Source organism: Chiloscyllium plagiosum, unplaced genomic scaffold (genome assembly GCF_037043375.1).
Source record: "Chiloscyllium plagiosum isolate Xiang-an unplaced genomic scaffold, Cpla_swu_hap1 HiC_scaffold_49, whole genome shotgun sequence".
Lineage (NCBI taxonomy): Eukaryota > Metazoa > Chordata > Chondrichthyes > Orectolobiformes > Hemiscylliidae > Chiloscyllium > Chiloscyllium plagiosum.
In genome coordinates this window covers 6,979,767-7,003,393 of record NW_028270187.1, presented here as the reverse complement: position 1 = coordinate 7,003,393, position 23,627 = coordinate 6,979,767, and the positions used below count along the sequence as shown (strand labels likewise).

Sequence of the window (23,627 nt, the reverse complement as noted above, 5' to 3'; positions counted from 1 at the left end):
ATTGTTGGTCTTTGTTAGCCGCAGGGACCTCATCGGTTTAAGAAGACAACTCAATACCACGTTTTCAAGGGGGCAACAAGAGATGGGGCAATAAATGCTGGGCCCATGTCGCACAAATGAATGAAATTTCACGTTTCATGTATCTGCCCATTATAGTCTGTCCAGTCAGTGACGTTCATGTCGCACAAATGAATGAAATTTCACGCGTCATATACCTGCTCATTATAACCTGTCCGTACTCCCTTATGTTCTCCTCCTTCACCCTTCTTCTTGTTTGCTACATTTCCAAGCTTTATGATCACTTATTATGGAACTGAAGATCGGAACTGAAGGTAATATCCATCAATAATTATCATAACGGTCGTCACAGCTAGCTCTGATCTGCAAGAGGCACCATTTAGCACAGACGTCCTGTCAATAAAGAGACAGTAGCGTCCATATTCCACAATGTTGTTCTCAAATATATTGTAAAGACGCTTACTGGCATTATCTATTGGTGCTCTCACCTTGAATTTAGCTGGTGGATTTGTAATGTGGTATTTTAAACTAAAACTTACCAAACTTTTTTTAAAATACATGCTCTGTAGCAATTACATTAAATCCTTCAGTTTATTGTTAGACCAATCTTATCTGATCGGTTCATCCATCATTGACACTGCCTTTCTACTCATTTTTTAAACCATAAGGATTGGAGCAGGCCATTGGCCCCTCCAACCTGCTCTGCCATCCATTTTTTTGTGACTGATTTAACATTCCTCACATTAATTTTCCTGCCCTTTCCATTTATTTTTTGAGTGATCGAGAATGTTTTTATGTAGATATTCAATGTATACAAGAACTCTTGCACCCATACACACTGTTTTCTGTGGCAAGTAGTTCCAAAATCTCGCAATCGTCTAAGAGATGACATTTCTCCTCATATCACCTTTTAATTGGTGCCCCATTATTCTGAGAGTGCACCCTCTGGTCCTAGACTCTCATATGATGAAGAAACATCCTCTCAGCATTGACCCTGTCAAGTCCTGATAAGTTTCAATGAGATCACCACTCGCTCTTCTAAATTCCAATGAGTAGAGTACCAACAAACCCTCCACACCGGGAATCATTTTAGTGAACCTTCTCTGAATTGCCTCCAATGAAATGATATATTTCATTTAATAAGAGAAGCAAAACAGCTCCAGTGCTCAAAAAAAGTCTCATGAGCACCTTGTACATTTGCAGAAAGAGTTCCCTATTCTCTTTCAACCCCTTTGAAATAAGGAGCAAGATTCCCTTTGCACTTCCTGATTACTTGCTGCCCCTGCTGTGTGTTAATTTTCTGTTTTTAATACACAAAATTCCGGCCCCCACCAAGTCCATTTCTGGTGCAGCTCTCTGTAGTTTCTCTCCATTTAAATAATATTCTATTCTCCCTTCCAAAATTATCGTAACTTTGTATTTTCACAAACATCTTGTTTCAAATCTCATGCTCATTTGAAGTATTGTGATTAACTTAAATTTTGGTACAGATTTACTGAATGGACTGTGTCGGATGTGACTAAGTCAAAAAAAAGCCATTAGTCTTCATTATAACTGGTGGAGCACCCATATGGGAGAAGGTTTGAAAATGATTCCAGTGCCCGATCTTTCAGAGGATATCCCTAACTCCTGATCAGGAAGACTGGGATCAAGTCTAATTTGATGCATGATTGGAAAAGGTCACTGAAAGGACGTGCATAGCATGGCTTGAAATTTGTAAATGTTTATCCAAAAATTAAAGTTCCCTCTTACCTTGGGTGATTCCAAACAGAGCAAGATTCACTGGAAAACAAAAGGGAATTGAAATAAATGTCATTATTTTTGCCAGTGTCCTAGAAATTGCAAGTAAATACAACGTCAAAGCAATGTAAGAGGAAAAACAGCAGTGAAGCAGCACGTGTCCTGTCTGTAACTCAATGGGAACTATTGACTGTTCAATCCTATCGACGAGGAGGCAGAAATATAAATTGATATGAAGTGCATGATGACCCGATTGGTTTCTCATTCATGTATCAATCCAACTGCAGATGTTGCTTTGTAACATTCTACCAACTATTTATACCTTCGTTTGCCCCTCCTGTTTTCTCTTCGCTTTGTTTGCCATTCCCTGTGCCATTCTTCTGAGTTAAGAAGATTTTTCTTTAAAGATTATGGGAAAATTATGGCAAAAGGATTCAAGTTTCTTTGGCTTTGCATTTTTTGCCTCACCGAGATCCTTAGAAATCCCCAAAGTCAGCCAAGACTTATCAATGACCTCCATACTGACGCTTCTAATTCAGAGACAAGAGGCTGCGTTACAGCAGGGCTTCCTTTGGAACATATCTGAAACGATTCCAGATGTTTCCGCAACTTCTGCTGCATGCTAAGTCACTTCACAAGGGAGCTAAGACTTTCTTCAATCTAAAGTCAGAGCCGAAGAAGTGTACATTTCTGAAAAAGGCCTATTGACCAATCAAGTCTGCGCTCATCAAAAACAACCACCTCACTATTCGCTAAGCCCATTTCTTTCCCAGCATTTGGTCCACAGATCTGGAATCACGAGTTGGCATCTGATTTTTTTCTTGAACGTGATGAGGGTTTCTGCCTCTCCCTCCCTGACAGTGAGTTCCAGATTCCTACCACACTTTGACTGAAAAAGTGTTTTCCTTCCGTCACCCTCTTAACTTCCTGCCACTTACCTTCAATATATATTTCCCAACTCCAATCATTAATCTCTTTGTCAAGAGGAAAATGGTTTCTCCTGTCTACCCGAATTATGCCCCCGTACATGTCATTACACACACACACACACACACAGGAACTTCAATTATCCGAACGAGATGGGCGGGCACTATTTCGTTTGGATAATTGATTGTTCGGTTAGTTGACTAAGTGCCTTTCCTCTGCTCCCTGTTCAGGAAACTGCAGCAGCATACCGCGCACGAATCCCGCCCCCAAAATCGGACCCCGCCCCGCCCACAACCTCGTCCAACACTGACCCCTGCCCGCCCCAACCCTGTCCAACACCGCCCCCGTCCAACACTGCCCTCTCCCTCCCGTCCAACACTGCTCCTTGCTCCGTCCAACACTGCCCGTACCGTGCCCTCATCCAACACCATCCACAGCCCCTTCCACTCCCGCCCCTGTCTAACACAGCCTCCTGCCCGCGCCCCATCCACCCCCGCCGGCCTCAATCCAACACCAGTCCCCGTCCACCCCGCCCTGTCCAACACTGCCCTCAACCGCACCCCAAACCCGTCCAACACCAGCCGCGCCTGTGCCCCTGTCCACCCCCGCCCACCCCCAACCTCATCAAAAACCGCCTTCCTCCGGCCCCCTGTACCGCCTTCCTCCCGCCTGCACCCCAACCCCGTATAAAACCGCCTTCCGCCCACCTCATGTCCACCCCGCTTTCCCCCAACCCCATCTGACACAGCCCCCCAGCCCACACTACCGTGCAGCCCCTGTCTACCCCCGCCCCCTCTCTAGGGCAGCTGAACTGGACATCAACAAAAAGACTGCTGCTGCAACTACCTTTGTGGGGTAAGTCTCCAAATAGCAAATGCACTGCCATAGCCACATACACACAACTTTTTACTGCACCGTTTTGACAGTTTCCACATTTGCCCTGTACGGGACAATGTTGAAGAGAGTCTCTGGAAAGGTGCGAGGGGGGGAGGTGGCGGGGTGGGGGGCGAGGGTGCACCCCTCTGTAGAACTCCAGAGAAAATGTGAGGAGAGTGAGAGGGTGGGATGTCAGTCAATTGGAGACGGTGTCTGTTTAATCACTGGAAAAAAAAGACATGATCGCCGTTGGAAACACGCCTTTATTGTAATGTTTCTATCGGGACCTCGAGATCTCCTTAGGATAATCTGATATTCAGATAATTAATTCAGATAATCGAAGTTCTTCTGTATATCAGATTATCCGAAGCAGATCTCGAGGTCCTGATACAAACAGTACATCAAAAGGCTGTTTCAACCCTGAACGTGTCTTTTGTTTACAATGGATTCACTGAAATGCTGCAGAGAACAGTCCTTGGACATTGATGGGAGCCCAGGCATTGTCTCAAAGTGACTGGGCTACTGCCCTCTCTATCTTCCCCAAACGTTTCCCAAGGGTTCTACATAGTGGTGAACTTTAACACCCCCCCCCCCCCCCTTCCCCAGGTATTCTATCTAACATTGTCCTGTACAGGGCAGAGGTGGAGCTTGTCAAAACGTTGCATCTGCATGTGTTTGTGTGTGCTATTTGGAGACTTATCTCACAAAGGCGGCTGCAGTCTTACTGCTAGTGGCAGTGCAACTGCCCCGGAGGGGGTGGGAGGCTGACAGGGGCAGGTGGAGCACTAGGATGGGGCACGGACGTGGGTCAGATGGTGTGTGGAGGCAGATCGGGGGCAGGGAGAATGCTGGACAGTGTTGGGGGTGGAAAGAGGGCGGCGTTGGATGGGGTTGGGGGCGGTGTTTGACTGGGTTGAGGTGGTGAGGGTCGGTGTTGCATGGGGTTGAGGGGGGTGTTTGATTTGTTTGGAGCAAGCGAGGTGTTGTTGGATGGGGTTGGAGGCGGGCGGGGGGGCTGTGTTGGATGGGTTGGGGGTTGGCAGGCGGCGGATGGGGGCGGCATGGACGGGATTGTGGTCTGGCTGCGGGGGCGGTGTTAGACGGGGTTGGGATGGGGCCCACGCACGCTGGGCTGCTCCACAGGGTGTTCTGCAGTCTCCTGAATGGGGAGAAGACTTGACAGAAAAATCTGAGCACCAGAGGAGGTGCATTGAATCGATTAACCGAATAATCAACCATCAGAACAGCATACAGCCCAGCCAACGCATGTGGATAATCGAGGTACACACACACACACATATATATATATATATATATATATATATATATATATATGTGTGTGTGTGTGTGTGTGTGTGTGTGTGTATGTATGTATACACAAACAGGCACGTAATGTTTCCCACCTCTTTTCTGAGGAAAGCAAACCAAGTCTGTTTAATTTCTCTCAATCACTTAAATTCTCTAGCCCCCAAGATGACTTTCTGGTAAATCTCCTAACGTTGATGTAAAGAGATGGCATTTCCATTCACTGCTCAGTGACTTATGTCACCCCTCTATATTGTTGTGAGATTTGTGGGATTCTGAAATTCTGCTGATCCATCTATGTCCTGACAGTTTTAGATCATAGTGCATGTGTGCGTCTAACTTGTGTCCCTTTCTGAGAAGATCGAATGATATTCCACAAAGCTGGATCAAAGGACAATAACTTGAAATCTTCATTCTTTTCTCTTCCTTTGCCCCTCTTTCTCGCTTTCTCGAGAAATGCTATCATCCAAGCTCCCATCTTTTTTCATTCCCGATTTCTGCCAATTTTTTTTTTCTGTTGGCCACAGTAATTAGCTCCCACTTTCCTGGAACTGAGAAGGAAGTGTAGTGTATCTGGCGCAGAATGTAACCTAAAATGACCGGAGAAAGGGAAGGTTTGTCAGGGGCAATGTTACTCTATCATACACACTTACAGAGGGTCAGAAGCAAGGAGATTAGTGACATTTCTGACGCGGTTTTGTAGTACAGCAGTTTCCAACTCAGTGTGACCTGTTGCCAGCTACATCAATGCCTTCTCTCTCACATTTACCTGTAACAGAAGGAGATAGGTTCAGAAACATCAAATGGAAGCAGCTCTCTCTATACACTTCAAACATTTCCAACTAATTAATGCCACTTACAGGAACAGCAGTAGGCCATTCAGCCCTTTGGAGCCTACTCTACCATTCAACGCCTGACCTGTGGCCGAGCTCCATATATCTGCCTGCCCCCTATCCCCTTCATATTGCTGCGGAAGAAACATTGACGAACTCAGAATGGAAAATAACGACTGATCCACCATCCAGTAGCATTTATGGAAGTTAGTTCCAATCACCTCCCACCCTTTCTGTGGGAAGCACTTCCTAACATTTCTCCTGCATGTTCCATTCCTAAATCTCAGAATATGTCCTCCCCATTTCTGGTATCGCCAACCAGTGGACACAGTTTCTCTTAATCCATCCTATCTTTTCCTGTCAATATCTTCAATCGGATCGCCCCTCAACACTTTAAATTCTGGAGAAAACAGGTCTCATTTGCGTAATCTCTCCTCATAATTTAATCCCTGAAGTCCAGGTCCCATTCTTGGCAACCTAACTTGTACTCTCTCCAAGGCGAATCCATCCTTCCTAGCATTGAGTTGAGACAGCAGTGCTCCCATTGTCCAACAATCGCTAGAGATTCGATAGATCTGGCAGCACTTGTGGGGAGTGTCTGTGTCTGTGTGTGTGAGGGAGAGAGAGAGAGAGAGAGAGAGAAACAGAATTAATTTTATAAACACAGGAAATACTGGAGAAATGCAACAGATCTGGCATCATATTTGGGGGGAGGGAATGAGAGAGAAGGCAGAGTAAGGTTACAGCTTATGAACACAGGAAGTGTTGGAGAAACTCAGCCAGTCTGGCAGCATTGGCGGGGAGTGTGCGAGAGAAGCAGAGATAATGTTTAGATTTGATTACTTACAGTGTGGAAACAGGCATTAGGCCCAACAAGTCCACACCGACCCGCCAAAGCGCAACTCACCCAGACCCATTCCCCTATATTTACTCCTGCGCCTAACACTACGGGCAATTTACAATGGCCAATTCACCCAACCTGCACATTTTTGGACTATGAGAGGAAATTAGAGCACTCGGAGTAAACCCACGGGGAGAATGTGCAATCTCCACACAGTCAGTCGCCTGAGGCGGGAATTGAACCTGGGTATCTCGCGCTGGGAGGCAGCAGTGCGAACCATTGTGCCGCCGCCGTGCCACCCACGGTTTATAGTTTATAAACATAGGAAGTGTTGGAGAAACTCAGCCCGTCTGGCAGCATTTGTGCGGAGTGTGCGAGAGAAACAGAGATAATGTTATAGTTTATAATACGGGAAGTGCTGGAAAAACTCAGTAGGTTGGGCAGCATCTTGGAAAGAAAGAGAAACAGCTATGGGATGAATACAAGCAAATGAGACTAATATAGTTCGTGAAACTTGTTTGGGATGGCTGAGCTGGGGTGAAGTATCTGTTTCTGTGCTGTAGGACGCTATGACTGCAGTCCCTGTCGCTCTCCAGACTCAGAGTCTTACATGGTCATTGGGAATATTGAAGCAGATTGAGGACCGAAATAATGGGTCTGTTTCAGATTCCCTTGCCCATTGCCTTCACTGCTTAGGAGACCAGAGAGAATATGCTAACAAATTCTCTCTGACCGTTGGCTCCAAAACAGAGAGACACAGGAAGCTTCCCACGTTTCATGGACACCCATCCAGACTACCGCCTCCCCGAGAAGGAAATCCACATCAGCTCTGCAAGGCTTTTAGAATGAGCTTTATCAGCGTTCAGCAGGCATCCCGAGGCAGAATACACCTCTGCAGCTGTAAGTGATATATTGTCACGGATCTTTCTGCCTTTAAACCAGCAACATCTGCAACTAAAACAGAATTCACTGATAAAAGTGAAACGAAAGAAAATCGTGCAACCCACCAAAACACAGAATCTGTCCATCCCCCCGCCAATCCTAATGCATATCTGCTTTATATCTCGATTTCCTTTTCACCACAATTAACAACCGATTTGTTCTTTGTACCACCACTGACCTGTTCCACATATCCCTCCATTCCGTGAATTTCCAAATGCTGACCTAAAACAGCGCTTATCAAACACCATCCCTGGAAATGTGGTTCAGACTCCTACAACTTTCTGTGTAAAAACAACTCGCCCCGTACATCTCCTTTGAACTTCCCTTCTCTCAACTTAAATGTATACACCAGTATTAGACATTTTAACTTTAAGGAAAAACGATTCTGATGATCAATGCTTTCTAAGCAAAACTTAATTTTATAGACTTCTATCATTTTCCCCCTCAGCCTCTGCCGCACCAGACGAAACAATCCAGGTTTTTCTAGCCTCTCATTATCGTTGATGCTGTCCTTTCCAGGCAGAATCCTCGTAAATCTATTCTGTATTCTTCCAAATCCTCCACATCCTTCCTGTAATGTCGTGATCAGATTTGAACACATACCCTAAGTATGGCTTAACTAATGTCTTATGGAGCTGCAATTTTACACCCTGACTCTTATACTCATTCATGCCATTCAATAAAGGCAAGAATGTCGTACGCTTTCTTTACCACCCTATCTACTTGCATGGCTATTTTCAGTGACCTATGGACTTGATCCTTCTTTACATCAGAGCTGGACGATTAAGTGGATATTTTATTCTTAACGTTTGATCTCCCAAAGCCTCATATTTACAAGGATTATCCTTCATCTGCCATTTCTCTGCCCATATCTGCAAACGATCTGTATCCCATCCATAACTCCACCAACACAAACAGCAGAGATCCCTGTGAAACACCACTAATGATGGACCTCTAGGCTGAAAACCACCTTTTCACCATTACCCTCTGTCTTCTTTGGGCAAGCCAAATTTGAATTCAAGCCGCTAAGTAATTGTGGATCCCATGCATCTGAATCTTCTGGATAAGCCAACCAAGAGGAGCCGTGTCAGATGCCTTACTAAAACGTATGGAAATAGCACCCACAGCTCTACCCTCATCGATCACCTTCCTCCCCTCCTTGAAAAATTCAATCAAGTTAGTAAGACATGAGCTGCCCTGCACAAAATCATACTGACTGCCCCACATTAAACTGCGCTTTTCCAAATATGCACAAATCCTTTCCATAAGAGTTGTCTATAATAGCTTCCCCACCACTGATTGCTGGTCTATGGTTTCCTTCATTATCACTATTTTCCTTTTTTAACAAAGGAACAACATTAGGTACTTGCCAGTTCTCTAGACCTCTGCATTGCCTCGCGAGGATACAAAGATCTTAGCCAAGGCCCCAGAAAACTCTCTCTATTACGTCTGTCAATAATATGGGGTAGATACCATCGGGCCTTGATGTCGATGCCATCGGGCCCTGAGGACTCATCCACCTTAATGCTTTCAAGAGACCCACATCACTTCTTTCTTGATCTCAACATGCTGTAGTTATTAGTGTGCTCCACACAAATCTCACTATCCTACATATAATTTTCCTGGGTGAATACCAATGTTCATTTAGGATCTCACCCACACAGTCTGCCTCCAAACACAAGTGCCCTCCTTTTACCTTGATTGGTCCTATCTTCTCCCTCATTATCCTCTGTTTGTAATGAGACCTGTTGCGTTTCCGCAACATTTTCTGTGTTCTGTGTAACGTTAACTCTGTTTCTCTATCTCTCTCTCACTTCTATTTTTGTTTATTCAATTGCTCATACTCACACTCGCTATTCAGAAAGTAACATTGTGACATCACCAATTTGATGGTAACAATTATTAGACACAGTCTAAACGTATTGATCTGATATTTTCCATTCTATACTGTGCTACTGACCCATCTGGTTTTATTTTACAGCACAGAGCACTTTTCATTATAAGTGGTCGGACAGACAGTCCTGACACGAGACCAGGAATGCGATGATGTGAATTGCAGTATTCATTAACAAAAAAAGAGACCGTGGGGGATGCTGGAGAAAGCAAGCAAAAACAGAAAGTACTGGAGAAACTCAGTAGGTCTGGCAGCATCTGTGGAGAGAGAGAGAGAGAAAACGAGTTAACGTTACAGATTGCAAACACAGAAGATGTTAAAGAATCTCAGCAGGTCTCGCAGCATGTGTGAATAGAGGCAGAACAGAAATAACGTTACAAATTATAGATACAGAAAGTACTGGAGAAACTCAGTAGGTGTGGTAGCGTTTCTGAATAGAGACACTACAGAACTAATGTGACAGACTATAGACAAAGGAAGTCCTGCAGAACCTCAACAGGTCTGTCTGCATGTGTGAATAGAGACAGAACAGAGATAACATTGCAGTTTATAAAGACAGAAATCACAGCTGTTGTGTGTGACCAACCTTCTGCATACACGAAAAGGTCGGTGAAAACATCTGTAGGAAACTGCAGATGCAGAAACACCGATCTGCTAGGTAACTGAAGCATACCCTCCCCACTCTTACATTCAAATCCCGTCACAATGAACCGGAACATACCACGAGCTTTCCTGAATGCGATGTAGCTTCACACCAACCTTCCATCCTTACAGAACCAACTGCCCGGAATGTGCTGATTTCCCAACTGGGAGTCTCTCAGAAAGTTAAATGTTTTTGTTGTTTGATTCTGAATGAGAAAAAGGAACTGCAGTGACAGATTGATCAGCTGCATCGCTTTTTTGATGCAGTTATCACTCAGTGTTCCAGTCAGTCCCCGCTCCCTGGGGGCACTGAAAACAGCACGAGTGCTAGAACCATTTTAAACAAAGGCCTTATGGGACAATAAGTTTCCATTCTGTAAATGTCATGTTCAGTGGAGCTCAGCGAGTGAGAGGAGGATTGCCGAAGTGAAGTTGTGTGTCTGAACGAAAGGGTAACTGGAAGTGCCGACTGATGGGTACTCATGCACAGGATACATAACAGCCTGGAGGCTTGGCTGCTTCTCACGTCTGGTGTATGAGTGGAAGGCAATGCAGGAACACAGGTCTGCTATAGATCCTTGTTCAGTAGATTAGACTGGATAATGACAACTAAATGCACCAGCATTAACAGCACCTCCGCTTGGAATACGAAGTCAACTTATTGTCTCAGTGATGAAAAACTTCACAGTGATTGAGTGCAGAGGGATCTGGATGTCCTTGTGCATGAATCTCGAAAACATAATGAAACAACTCCATGAGCCTGCTATACCATCACCAAGTCGATCTTCATTTACATGTGCATAGTCCATCACACTAACCAATCTGGCTCAGAACCCGCTCCTACAACAAACAGAATTCCTGCTACCCCTGTTTTTTTTCTGCCAGTCAGGGCTCCCTGATCGAACCAGGTTAGAAGCACCAAGCAGGGAACTTAGGTTCTATGAGGTTCACCTAGCTGAACTCAATCCAAACACTACTTCCCACCTTCCGTCAGTCCTGGTACATAGGCCTGTTCTTTTCCCCAGAGCTTCTTCTAGTGCATTTTAGCATAAGGTCCAGTCCTGGCAACTCTGCCTTGAATACCGATGGCTTTTACCAGTTAGTAGCCTGCTCTTGCTCGCAATGTGTGTTGAAAGAAAGTCATCATCTTCCTCAGTCGGTAACGGCGTTAAGGCTGTGCCATATGCCATGTCCATCTCATTCTGAGAGGTCTCTGCGAGGATAGACTGAAGGGGAGAACCCACAGTTTCTGACAGCCTTGCTGGATGGTCTGAGGAAGTGGAGTGTGTTTTGCTCCTGCCCAGTTTGTGAGATTGCAGCTTTAATGTGGTCCATGCTTGTTCAGGATTGCATCTCCTCCCCCACATCTCTTACCCAAGTAGAGCCATTCCCACAATTTGAACATCAAGCTTCGTTCGCTAAAGTAAACCGTCTCATCAACTTAGAGGAGTCTTGGGTCCAGCAATGAGTGCCCATGATGTCGTTTCCTTATCTCCATCAGGTCATGGAGGATCAGGTTTAACCTGGTGTGCAGACTTCTCCCCATTAGCCGCTCTGCATTAGAGCTGTACTTGCAGCTACGTGAGGAGTGGCCCTATCACTGAACAGGAACCAACATTAAAGAGAAAGAGGGGACTTCAGCTGCACAGGTCAGAGTCAAAAAACGTGGCACTGGAAAAGCACAGCAGATCATGCAACATTCAAGGAGCAGAAAAATAGAGGTTTCAGGCATTTCACATTAAAGGCACATGTCCGAAATGTCGACTCTCCTGTTTTGCTTTTCCAGTGCCACACATTTTGACGATGTTTCTTTAAGCCTTCCTTCAACGTTTGGTCTGCTCTTTCTGCAAGACCACTGGATGATGGATGGTATGCTTACATGACAACTGCCATTCGCCTTGAGGAAATTGTAGTGATTGGACAAAGGGCCAGGTGAATCCCATTGAGTATGAGATTGGGGCTGTTAGTAATGACGAAGTAGGGAGCTCTAGCTGACAGATACAAACAGGACTCTCAGATGATACCCCAGAAAGCAGTCTCCTGTATTGATGCAAACACCTGTGGACATTCATTTCGGCATACTTCAGGGAATCGGTATTGAATTACAATTGCAGACATGCACAGCTCAGGTCCAGCTTTATGAAGAACAGCACCCCACCAGATTTGCGTATTAGTTTTCTATTTGAGGGATTGGGTAGTTATCCAGCTGCGAAAAGCAGTTTGTTACTGAAATATCCCACAAAGGAAAATGAACCTGTTGTGCCGCATAATTACTAATAACAGTGTTGTCCATTCCACAAATTGGATAGGTTTGATGTCTCTTTCACTTTACAGCCTCCTGATATCTGCCTCTACATTTGCAAATAAAACTAATGGCACTGGATAGGCCGTGCAGATTTATGGAATTGTTTCTTGGTCTCTTTGATCATCCTTGCAGCCTAAAGCAATGGTTTACAGCACAAGGGAGCAGAGGTGATTCCACCTTCAGGCAACTGTCTGTGTGGAGTTTTCATATTCGGCCCATGGTTCCACCGGTTTCTTCCTGGTACTCTGATTTCCTGGCAGATTCCAAGGATGCACAGGTAAGTTTGAATGGCCAGACTAAATTGCTCTGTGTGTGGATTCACACTGGAAAATGAAGGGTTACAGGATGGGTCTGGGTTGGATAGATTTGGAAAGCTTGGTGTCGACTGAATAGATAAAACGTTTTTTTCATGCACTAGGAATTATATTATATAAGCTTAGAGAAATACCCGACAATATTGAATTAGGACATTACTCAAGCAGCCATTTTCCAATCTGAAAATATAAGGCCAATTAAATTGAATCTTTCTCAAACAATTTCGCCATCAAGATTGGCCCTGAGCCTTTTAGGCGGAAGTGGGTACTGCAGATGCTGGGGATTAGTGTCAAGATTAGAGGGGTGCTCAAAAAGCACAGCAGGTCAGGCAGCATCCAAGGAGCAGGAAAATCGATGTTTTGGACAAAATCCCTTCATCAGGAATGAGAGCGGGAGCCTCGAGGTGGAGAGGTAAAAGGGAACGGGCTAGGGCTGAGGAGAATGTAGTTGAGAGTGCAATAGATGGATGCAGGTGGGGTGAAGATGATAGGTCGGAGAGGAGAGTGGAGGGGATAGGTGGAAATGAAGATTGACAGGTGGGACAGTTTGCGAGGACAGTGCTCCCGATGCGGTCTCTTCTATACTGGGGAGACTGGACCTTCTTGCAGAGCACTTCAGAGAACATCTCCGGGACACCCGCACAAATCAAGCCCTCTGCCCCGTGCCCGAACATTTCAACTTCCCCTCCCTCTCTGCGGATGACATGCAGGTCATGGGCCTCCTCCACCGCCGCTTCCGCATCATCCGACACCTGGAGAAAGAATTCCTCATCATCCGCATGAGATCCCTTCAACCCCCGGCATCAATGTGGACTTCACCAGTTTCTTTATTTCTCCTCATCCCACTTTATCCCAGTTCCAACCTTCCAGCTCAGCACAGTCCTCATGACCTGTCCCACCTGTCAATCTTCCTTCCCAAGTATCCGCTCCACACTCCTCTACGGCTACCACCTTCACTACCACCTCCATCCACCTATTGCACTCTCAGCTACATTCATCCCAGCCCCACCCCCTGCCACTTACCTCTCCACCCCCGAGGCTCCAGGCTCATTCCTGATGAAGGGCTTTTGCCCGAAACGTCGATTGTCCTGCTCCTCGGATGCTGCCTGACCTGCTGTGCTTTTCAACTCTAATATGATCCGAGACTTTTCGTACAATCAGTGGTAACTGAACCACCTGCTTTTCGTAAGAGGCCAGAACAGAAGTTGCACCCTTAATCTGTAACGATTAAAAGCAATGTAACTTTTCCAAATCAGCTGTAAGTGGACATGCCCAGGTGTGCAACCTCCTGGACACAAGCCTATGAGTTCTCTTATTCAATTCAGGCCGACTGTGCATCATGTGCTTTCTTTTGTCCACATACTAACAGAAACTGCAATCACTTGCTGGCCTGCATGAATACAATTTTCAAACGTGAACCATCCCCTATCCACCATCAATTACTTTAGTATGGCTTTGCAATATATCATTGCCAATTCATGCCTCTTATATCATGCACCCCTTTATTTAGCATCAGGATTCTAGCTCCTAATTCAACTACTTGGCTTTTCATCTTCATGAAGAATGCTGCCACATTATGGTCACTCTTCTCCAAATGATCTTTCCACACCAAGACTGTTAATGCATCATTTCTCATTGCAAATTTTCCCATTTAGAATAGGCTGCTTTCCAGTTGGTGCTGCAAAGTTAAAGAACCATCCCTCACTCTGTCACGCATACACAAACTCATCCACGTTTCAAGAAGGTGGATCACTACCACCTTCTCAAAGGAAACTAAGAACAGACAACAAATACTTATCCGCCAGTGACGCCCACGTCCCTCAAAGCAATTTTTAATAATACACATGCACATACTAATGGAAATACTCCCCCATTTTGTTTTGTCAAATATCTATGTCAATTAAAGCCTGAAACGTCGATTCTCCTGCTCCTTGGATGCTGCCTGACCTGCTGCGCTTTTCCAGCAACACATTTTCAGCTCTGATCTCCAGCATCTGCAGCCCTCACTTTCTCCTCGTCAATTAAAGACACCCAAGACTAAAGTTGCACCGTTATTGCAAGACTCTCTGATGCCTTGCTACATGCCAAATTACAATTGTAGAAAGGCTATTGGAATGATAACCGTTATTACAAGAGGATGTGGGTACTTGAGCAGTGAAGTCTTGTTTCAAAACCACCGGACGTTGGTTAGACTGTACCTGCAGGTCTAAGTGCAGTTTGGGTTTTCTTGCCTCAGGAAAGGGGTTATTTCCATGCAGACAGAGAGCCATGAAGATTCAGCATATTTGTCTCTGGGATGGGAGGGCAATATCCAATGAAGAGACAGTGGAGAAACTGGGCCTGTGTTATCCAGGCTTTGGACGGATGGGTGATGATATCATTGTAAATAAAGTAACGTAATTTTTATAGAGACATGTTAACTATAGATTGAATATTTGATAATTGAGGGAGACTAGAACCAGGCAAGATATTAAAATAAGTGGATTTCGGACCAAGATGAGGGTTTATTGTGTTTCGCTCGTTGGATTGTAATCCTTTAGAATTCCATACCTGCAGGGGGCGAGGATCACTCCATCACCGTATATGTTAAAGGTAGAGGCTGATAGATTTCTCATTACCAGTCTTCAACGAGATGGGGATGGAGTGTGCAAAATGTATTGTAGTGCTCGATCAGCCATGATCGTATTCAATGGGACAACATGTTGATGGGGCTGAATGGCCCACACCTGTTTCTCTATTACGCAAACAGATCCTCTTTTTTTTCTCTCAGAAATATACACAAATACTTCTCTTCCCTAACAATGAAACCCTGCTCTGAAATGCACAATTTATAGACATGTTGGCTCAAAGACTTGTTCTCTGAAGTAATGCAGTGGCTATGAAAATGTAATCATTGGTTCACAGAGATGTACAGCACGGGAACAGATCCTTTGGTCGAAAATTTCCATACACAACAGGTATCCCAAATCAATGTCATCCCATTTGCTAGCGGTTGGCCCATCTCCCTCTAACCATTCCTAATCACATACCCATCCAGATGCCTTTTAAATGTTGCAGTTGTACCAGCCTGCACCACATTCTAAGCCATCTAATTCCATACACACACCAGCCTTTGCGTGAAAAGGTTGCCAATTTAGTTCCTTCTAAATTTTTCTACTCTCATCCTAAAACTATACCTTCTAGTCCAGACCACCTCCCTCACACACACTCGCCCCCACCATATCTCATTCGCCACCACCACCACCCCAGGGAAAAGATTTCTGTTTATTTACAATGTCCATGCCGCTGATTATTTTCTAACTTTCTTAAACTCATTCCTCAGCCACTGATGTTTCAGGGAAAACAGTCCCAGCCTACTCAGCCTCTCCCAGTAGCTCAAGCCTTCCACACCCTGGCTAAATCCTTGCAAATTATTTGGGAATACTTTCAAGTTTCAGAATTTTTTTCTTGTAGGAGGGAGGTTATAATTGTATGCAATATTCCGAATATGTGAGTTTAGACCCCAGCTGTCCTTTGATTTGAAAATTTCAACGAATGAATCAAGCTTCATGAAAGCAAGTATTTCCAGTAAATCAATCTGATAAATATGTGTTTCTGTTAATGACAGCTTCATCGTGTTTGAATGCAACACTAGGCCTGGAAAGCAGCATTAGCAACTTTGTTTCTTTCTCGTATATTACAAGTAAGGTGGAGTCTAACTGTAGAAATAGTGCATGTAAAGGTAGATAGACAGATAGACAGATAGATAGATAGATAGATAGATAGATAGATAGATAGATAGATAGATAGATAGATAGATAGATAGATAGATAGATAGATAGATAGATAGATAGATAGATAGATAGATAGATAGATAGATAGATAGATAGATAGATAGATAGACGGATAGATAGATAGACGGATAGATAGATAGACGGATAGATAGATAGACGGATAGATAGATAGACGGATAGATAGATAGACGGATAGATAGATAGACGGATAGATAGATAGACGGATAGATAGATAGACGGATAGATAGATAGACGGATAGATAGATAGACGGATAGATAGATAGACGGATAGATAGATCGATGGATAGATAGATAGATAGATAGATAGATCGATAGATAGATAGATAGATAGATAGATAGATAGATAGATAGATAGATAGATAGATAGATAGATAGATAGATAGATAGATAGATAGATAGATAGATAGATAGATAGATAGATATAATATTTGTTGCTTAAATTTCTAACATAACTTTTCACAATAGATTACATATCCATCAAAATTTCATAATTGCCTACGCACTTTAACTCCTGAGCCCTGGTTTAATGTGCATGACTTCCTTTCTTACCCTCATATCCTTAGCCATTTTTCAAGAAATCAATTAAATGAAAGGATTTATTATCGAACCTCACGCTGAGAATGGAATTTTCCCCAGTGATGTTAAAAAGGTAGCAATAAGATTAAGTCACAAACTTAAATTCTCAACCCTTGTGGAAAAATAATGCACTAATTCGACAACATCTCAAGGGAAATAACGATCAGTAATGCATACAATTCTACAGCATCTGTCAATTTTCCCACGAACTTTGTGTCAGAAATCAGACACAAATAAATAATTTTCACAGTTACTTACACCGCTGTTTTCGTGGACGGGAAAATCCAGCTAATGTTTGCAAATGAGACCTCGTGTCAAGAAAGGATGGGGTGAATTATTCCAAGAAAAGAAACAGTCCTGAAGTCAGCAGCCTCTCATAATGCTTCTTGCCCCACATAGCGCGTGTACCACACTGACAAAGTCTGCAAGAATCTTTATGTTACTTCACTTTTTCATTATCTTTTAATCTCGTATTGTAGCCAGTGGGGTGTTTCATTTTTCCAAGATGTGTGAAAGTGGTGTTGTAATTGTAACACAATTAGAACTGAAAACATGCACAGAAACAAAACTGTATTGCAGTTTCAGCTGGGTGGAAATCAGTGCTTCTTGGAATTGCATCTCCCTCTGAGTCTGCATAAGACCGAACCGAGTCTGGAAACTTTTCTCTATAAAATAAAAGTGGTGAACATCGTACAACATTGCACATATGTCACTCCTGACAGACGGAATATCTAATTGAAGGCAACATATCAACATTTATGGCATACCCACAATAAGTGGCCTTATTGCAATTGTCCCTTGCATTTAGCTGAGAGGAAAAGAAAAGAGAGAGAGAGAGAGAGAGAGCGAGAGAGAGAGAGAGTCAAAGCATACTGTCACAGCCCCTAGTGTTCAGAATGCGGAATCACAGATTTTAGCACTGCTATCATATCATGTAGCAAGGAAAGATTCTTTTATGGTCAAACATAGCCAACAGGGAGTGATTCCCTCAATCCTGCACCTTGGATAATAGTTCATTTCTTTCCTCTCTTGAATTTATCTACATCCAATTTCCCATTCATTAAATAATCTGTGTCAAATATCTGCCATCAGATGATATAACGTTCTGGAAATGGTTGAGATGGGTAAAATAACAACTTTTAAAAGATATTTGGACTATTACATTGATAGGAAGGTTTAGAAAGATACAGGCCAAGTGCAGGGAGATGGGGGTAGAGTGGGTGGAGATTTTTCTCGGCATGGACCAGTTTGTGCCAAAGGGCCTGTATCTATGCTGTAGGACTCTATGGCTGAACAACCTTTACAGGTGAAGCAGTATCTCACCTGTACCTTGTCCAATATTATGTATTCAACTCGCTGCAACCAATGTGGCATACTCTACATTAGCAAAACCAAACACAGACAGGGTGGTTACTTTACAGAACACCTCAGGTGTGTGCACAAGCAGGACCCAACCTTTCTGCAGCCAGTAATTTTATCACAGCCTCCTGCTCGCATGCCCATTTGTCTGTCCTTGGCATTTTGCAGCGTTCCAGTGAATCACATTGTAAACTGAAGGAACAACATCTCATCTTCAGACTTTACAGCCGTTTTGACTTGATATTGATCTTAACATCTTCAAATTGTGAACCCATTCCTTCCCTTTCTTTTAGCTTGTCATATTATGGCATTATGCTCATTCAAATGGGGACTGTCTATCCTTTCAAGCTTGGCAGGAATGTTAGGGACCAGGCCGGATTCCCTCAAAACATTTCAGGAAAGTAGTCCAGACCTGAACTTTGATAAGTGCTTTAAGTAGGTGTACAGCGGATATTCCAGGGGTGATGCATCCAATCATATCACTTAGTTTTAAACAAAACAGACTTCTTTTGCAAGATAATTGAATGAATCACAAGACTGTCCCGAACATATTGACGCTATTCCACTAATTGTAACAATTTCCATATACAGGCCTTGGCACAAAAGGTAAAATCAAATACAGGTTCGCACTGGAGAGATGTCAGAGAGTGGGTGCATCAACATGGACCTGCTTCTTTGGCTCTAACAACTGCACAATGACTGCTTACTAAAACCAAACCAAACCGGACAGAGGCTGAGCTGGGAGAACAGGCCCCTTTCATTGTACAAATGTTTTTTTTCTAATTATAATACGTGAAAACCTTTGTCTGAGGCAGTATCTGTTACCTGCATTCAAATTGGTCCTAAAAACCTTCAAAACTTGACTTTTTGCGATCATTGCTTTTACGATCTCTCTGAAAATAAAAAGAAAGCCAAGGACATCATCATCACATGAGACATACCAATCCTGTTGAAGAGCTTATGCTTGAAACATCGACTGTCCTGCTCTTCCGATAATGCCTGACTGGCTCTTCTTTTCTAGCTCCACATTGTTCAACATACTATTATTCAGTCATTCTCACATTCCAATCACTTAATCTGAACTATCAACATCGTTTCTCCATCAGCACCCTACACCCAGTATCCACACATCCCTCTTCCATGCTATAACATAAATGCTGACCCTCTCCACACTTCTTCAGCTGTGGTGAAGAGTCATCTAGACTCAAAGCTTAGCTTGCCATGTCTCAGTGGATGGTGCCTGACTCGCTGTGATTTCTATCATTGACTGTTTTCAGTAAGATATATTATCCTCACTTTTACTTTGTGTGTGAATCGGAGAAGGTGTGAGAAGATTTTAGTCCCAAAATTTAAAAAAAAGCGAAGATGCTAGGAATCAGAAACAAAATCCAAAATTGCTGGAGAAACCCAGCAGATCAGTCTACAGTTTTGGAGAGAAAGCTGAGTCAACCCTTTGGATCCAGTGACCTTTCTTCTGACCATTGTGTGTGGGGACTGGGATAAGGACACAGGGAGAATGTGCGCAGGAAGTAACATTTTTGAACTTGATATTGAGTCCGGACAGCTGCAGGGTGCCCAAGCAGAAAGTGAGATGCTGTTCTTCCAGTTTGTGCTGTCCTTCCAGCCTATATTGTTCTTCCAGCCTATCCTGAGCTTCCCGCTTGTGCTGAGATTCGCTTGTGGAACACTGCAGCAATGCCCCGAGATTGTGTGCAGTTTTGGTCGCCATACTATAGGAAGGATGTGGAGGCACTGGAACGGGTGCAGAGGAGGTTTACCAGGATGTTGCCTGGTATGGTAGAAAGATCGTATGAGGAAAGGCTGAGGCACTTGGGGTTGTTTTCATTGGAGAAAAGAAGGTTTAGGGGTGACTTGATAGAAGTGTATAAGATGATTAGGGGTTTAGATAGGGTCGACAGTGAGAATCTTTTTCCTCGTATGGAGTCAGCTATTACAAGGGGACATAGCTTTAAATTAAGGGGGGGCAGATGTTAGGGGTAGGTTCTTTACTCAGCGAGTCGTGAGTTCATGAATGCCCTGCCAGTAGCAGTGGTGGACTCTCCCTCATTATGGGCATTTAAGCGGGCATTGGATAGTGGGCTAGTGTAGGTTAGGTGGGCTTGGATCGGCGCAACATCGAGGGCCGAAGGGCCTGTACTGCGCTGTATTCTTCTATGTTCTATGTTCTATGTTCTATGTTCTATGTTCTATGGAATTGTTGGCCGTGTTCGAACATTGGGGTGCTGAAATGGCAGGCAATTGGAAGGTAGTCACTTTTGCCATTAGTATATATGTATTCCTTACTCCAATGTCCTTCTCTCAACCTCTCACTCCAGGCCTTGTCATCACACAAAGCTGCTACCACAAACCTATTTTCAGCCATTTTGTCAGTCCCCATGAGCAGCCATTTATTCTCCCAGGCTGACCTTCACCCACTCCTTTGTCCGCCAAAGTGCTTTTCACTCTTTCTCGACCTCACTCCACCTATCATTCACTCCTTCCCCCTCTACCCACCACCACCCCCACCCACAAATAGTTCTGCAGTGAATGTACTAAAACGTTTCCTCAAAACTAGCAGTTCTGAGGAAGGGTGAGTGGATGGAAAACGTTAACTTTGCTTTACCTCCACATATGCTTCCTGACCTTTTGAATATTTCCTGTTATTTCTGACGCTATCTTTAAAGTTGATTTTCTTTTCAAACATTCATGTGATGCGGGGTTCTCCGGCTTGGTCAGGCAGATTTTACTCACCATCCTTAATTAGCTGCAGGGAAATTAAGGGTCAGACATATTCCTGCGGGTCTGGAGTCACATGTGGGCCACACAAGGTAGGAGTGGCAGATTTCCTTCCCTGAAGGACAGGAGTGAATCAGACAGGAGTTTACTACAATGATCGTCATTAAACTCTGAATTCCAGGTTTTATTTTAATTGAATATAACTTTTAAAATGCTCCTTTATTTATCTATGAAAGAACTGAAACCAACATGGTCATCCTCAAAGATGCCATGGTAGGATTTGAAGGCATGTTATGATTTACATCCGGGATTAATAGCCAACTGATAATGGCACTGGGACGTGACATCTTCTGGAATAAGTCAGGAGTCAACATTTAACTTTGGCTGCCCATCAGGCATGCTCAAAGATTTAGCCATTGCACACAATACTGTAGACATCAAACCATTCACTCCTCTTTCTGAAGGAAGATCTTGAGAACCACAGGAAAAAATATGAAATGAGCATAAAGGAGATGACTAGGAAGAAACAGAATACAACAAGAGAAATGTGGTGCTGAGTTAACTTGTCCATCCAATCATTTTGTGATCTATCGTGGTTTCAGTCACCTATCAGCTGAACTATGGTCCTTCGACCTGACTTTTCATAGCTTAGTGACGGTCAGACCAAGAAACAAAACCTCACCCTTTGTTTTGAGAATGCACGGAACCTTTATGTTGAGCGTATTGAATATGATTGTTGCCATTTATTGATGCAGTGGTATAAATTTAATGTTGCTGAAATGTAACACTCAGGTTAATAGTCTGAGGATTTGGATTGATATCTCACAGTGGTAGCTGGTAAAATTTGAACTCAGGACAAATCTGGAGTTAAAAATCACGCAACACCAAGTTATTGTCCAACAAGTTTAACTGGAAGCGCGAACTTTCAGAACCCTACTCCTTCATCAGGTGGTTGTGGAGTAAAAGATCGTAAGACACAGATTTTTTACCAAAGTCTACAGTGTGATATAACTGAAATTATATATTGAAAAAGATCTGGATTGTTTGTTTCATTTCTCATCTTTGAGAATGACCACGTTGGTTTCAGTTCTTTCATATATAAATATAAGTTTTAAAATGATATTTTAAACGTTATAGTCTCAAGTGAACTTTAACAATAAGTGCCATGTCGACCCCGATAATGCATTGAGGGTATGAGGTGCCCTGCGTGAGGCTGTCAGTGCCCCAATGTTCAGACTGATTCCATTTCTAAAATAAAGAGATTTACAGACTCTTACATGGATTCATACAGTTTGTGAGCAAAATACAATCTAATTCTGCAAGTACAAATTCAACACACAAACATTTATGTGTGTGTGCGTATGGGGCTTGGGGGTGGGATAGTCGGAGTGAATCAGTGTGCGTATGTGTGTGAGTTTGATTGTCAAGGGTCATAAGTCTGTGAGGCGTTCCGTGTGTAGGTGTGAGTGTGGAAGTGCATGCGTGAGCGTATGAAACAGAGCTTGTGTACGAGAGAGGGTTGTATGAATGGTCTGGAGGATGTGTGTGTGTGTGTGTGTGTGTGTGTGTGTGTGTGTGTGTGTGTGTGTGTGTGTGTGTGTGTGTGTGTGTGTGTGTGTGTGTGTGTGTGTGTGTGTGTGTGTGTGTGTGTGTGTCTGTGTGTGTGTGTGTGCTGGCATTGTGGAGTGGCGTCACCTGTAATGTGACATGAACCCAAGGTCTCGGTTGAGGCCATCGCCATGGATATTGAACATGGCTATCAGCCTCTGCTCGCACATTTTTCATTGTTGCCTGTCCCAAAGTCTCATGTCCCACAAGTAAATTTTTAACATGTTGCTGTTTTGCTGAATGCAAGTGACTGGTTGGTTCTTGTAATTCAGTGGAATTTTGAGATACTGCCGCCTACAACACTGAAGCCAGTTGCCAACTTGCGGACACATTCTCCTACTCCCCGTCGACCATGACATCACCTCCCATCACCAAACCATCATCTCTCAGACCAAGCATAACCTCCTCGCCTCAATGGATCTCCCATCCACAGCCTCCAACCTCATTGTCCAGGAACCCACACTGCCTGGTTCTGCATCCAACCCAAGATTCACAACCCTGAATGCCCCGGTTGACCCATCATCGGCACCTGATCCAGCCGAACCGAACTTATCTCCGCATATCTGAACCTTCCTGTTCCGCTTTCGCCCAGGAACTCTCCACATGCCACCCACGCTGTCCAACTCCTCCATGACATTGATTCCCCAGCCCCCAGTTACCATATCTTCGCCATGGACATCCAGTCCATACACATGCCTATCTGCGTCCAAGTCCTCCATTTCTTCCTATCTGCTGACCTAAGCAGAACTGCTCCAATGGCACACATTATATTGGTGGAATTGCTCCTCACCCGAAACAACTTCTCCTTCAATTCCTCCCATTCCTTTCAGACAAAAATTGGATTCATGGGCATCCACATAGTCCCCAGCTATGTCTGCCTCTTCGTTGCATACATGGAACAGTCCACCGTCTGCAGT

At 43.9% G+C, this 23,627-nt stretch overlaps 1 protein-coding gene across 14 annotated transcripts in view; it reads right to left on the bottom strand.

Moving 5' to 3' along the window:
• Positions 1-21,217, bottom strand: part of LOC122544514 (Fc receptor-like protein 5) — a 52,937-nt gene extending 31,720 nt beyond the window's left edge. Inside the window, exons 1-4 of one of the 14 annotated variants that reach the window (XM_087984924.1) lie at positions 21,118-21,217; positions 19,192-19,259; positions 5,520-5,635; positions 1,771-1,800 (exon numbers count right to left, since the gene is read on the bottom strand). In XM_087984924.1, the coding sequence (XP_087841050.1) occupies positions 1,771-1,800; positions 5,520-5,550 (61 nt within the window). In that variant the 5' untranslated portion in view covers positions 5,551-5,635; positions 19,192-19,259; positions 21,118-21,217. The other 13 variants (XM_087984922.1, XM_087984920.1, XM_087984928.1 and 10 more) reach the window with 13 other exon arrangements.
• Positions 21,218-23,627: the final 2,410 nt, after the last annotated feature.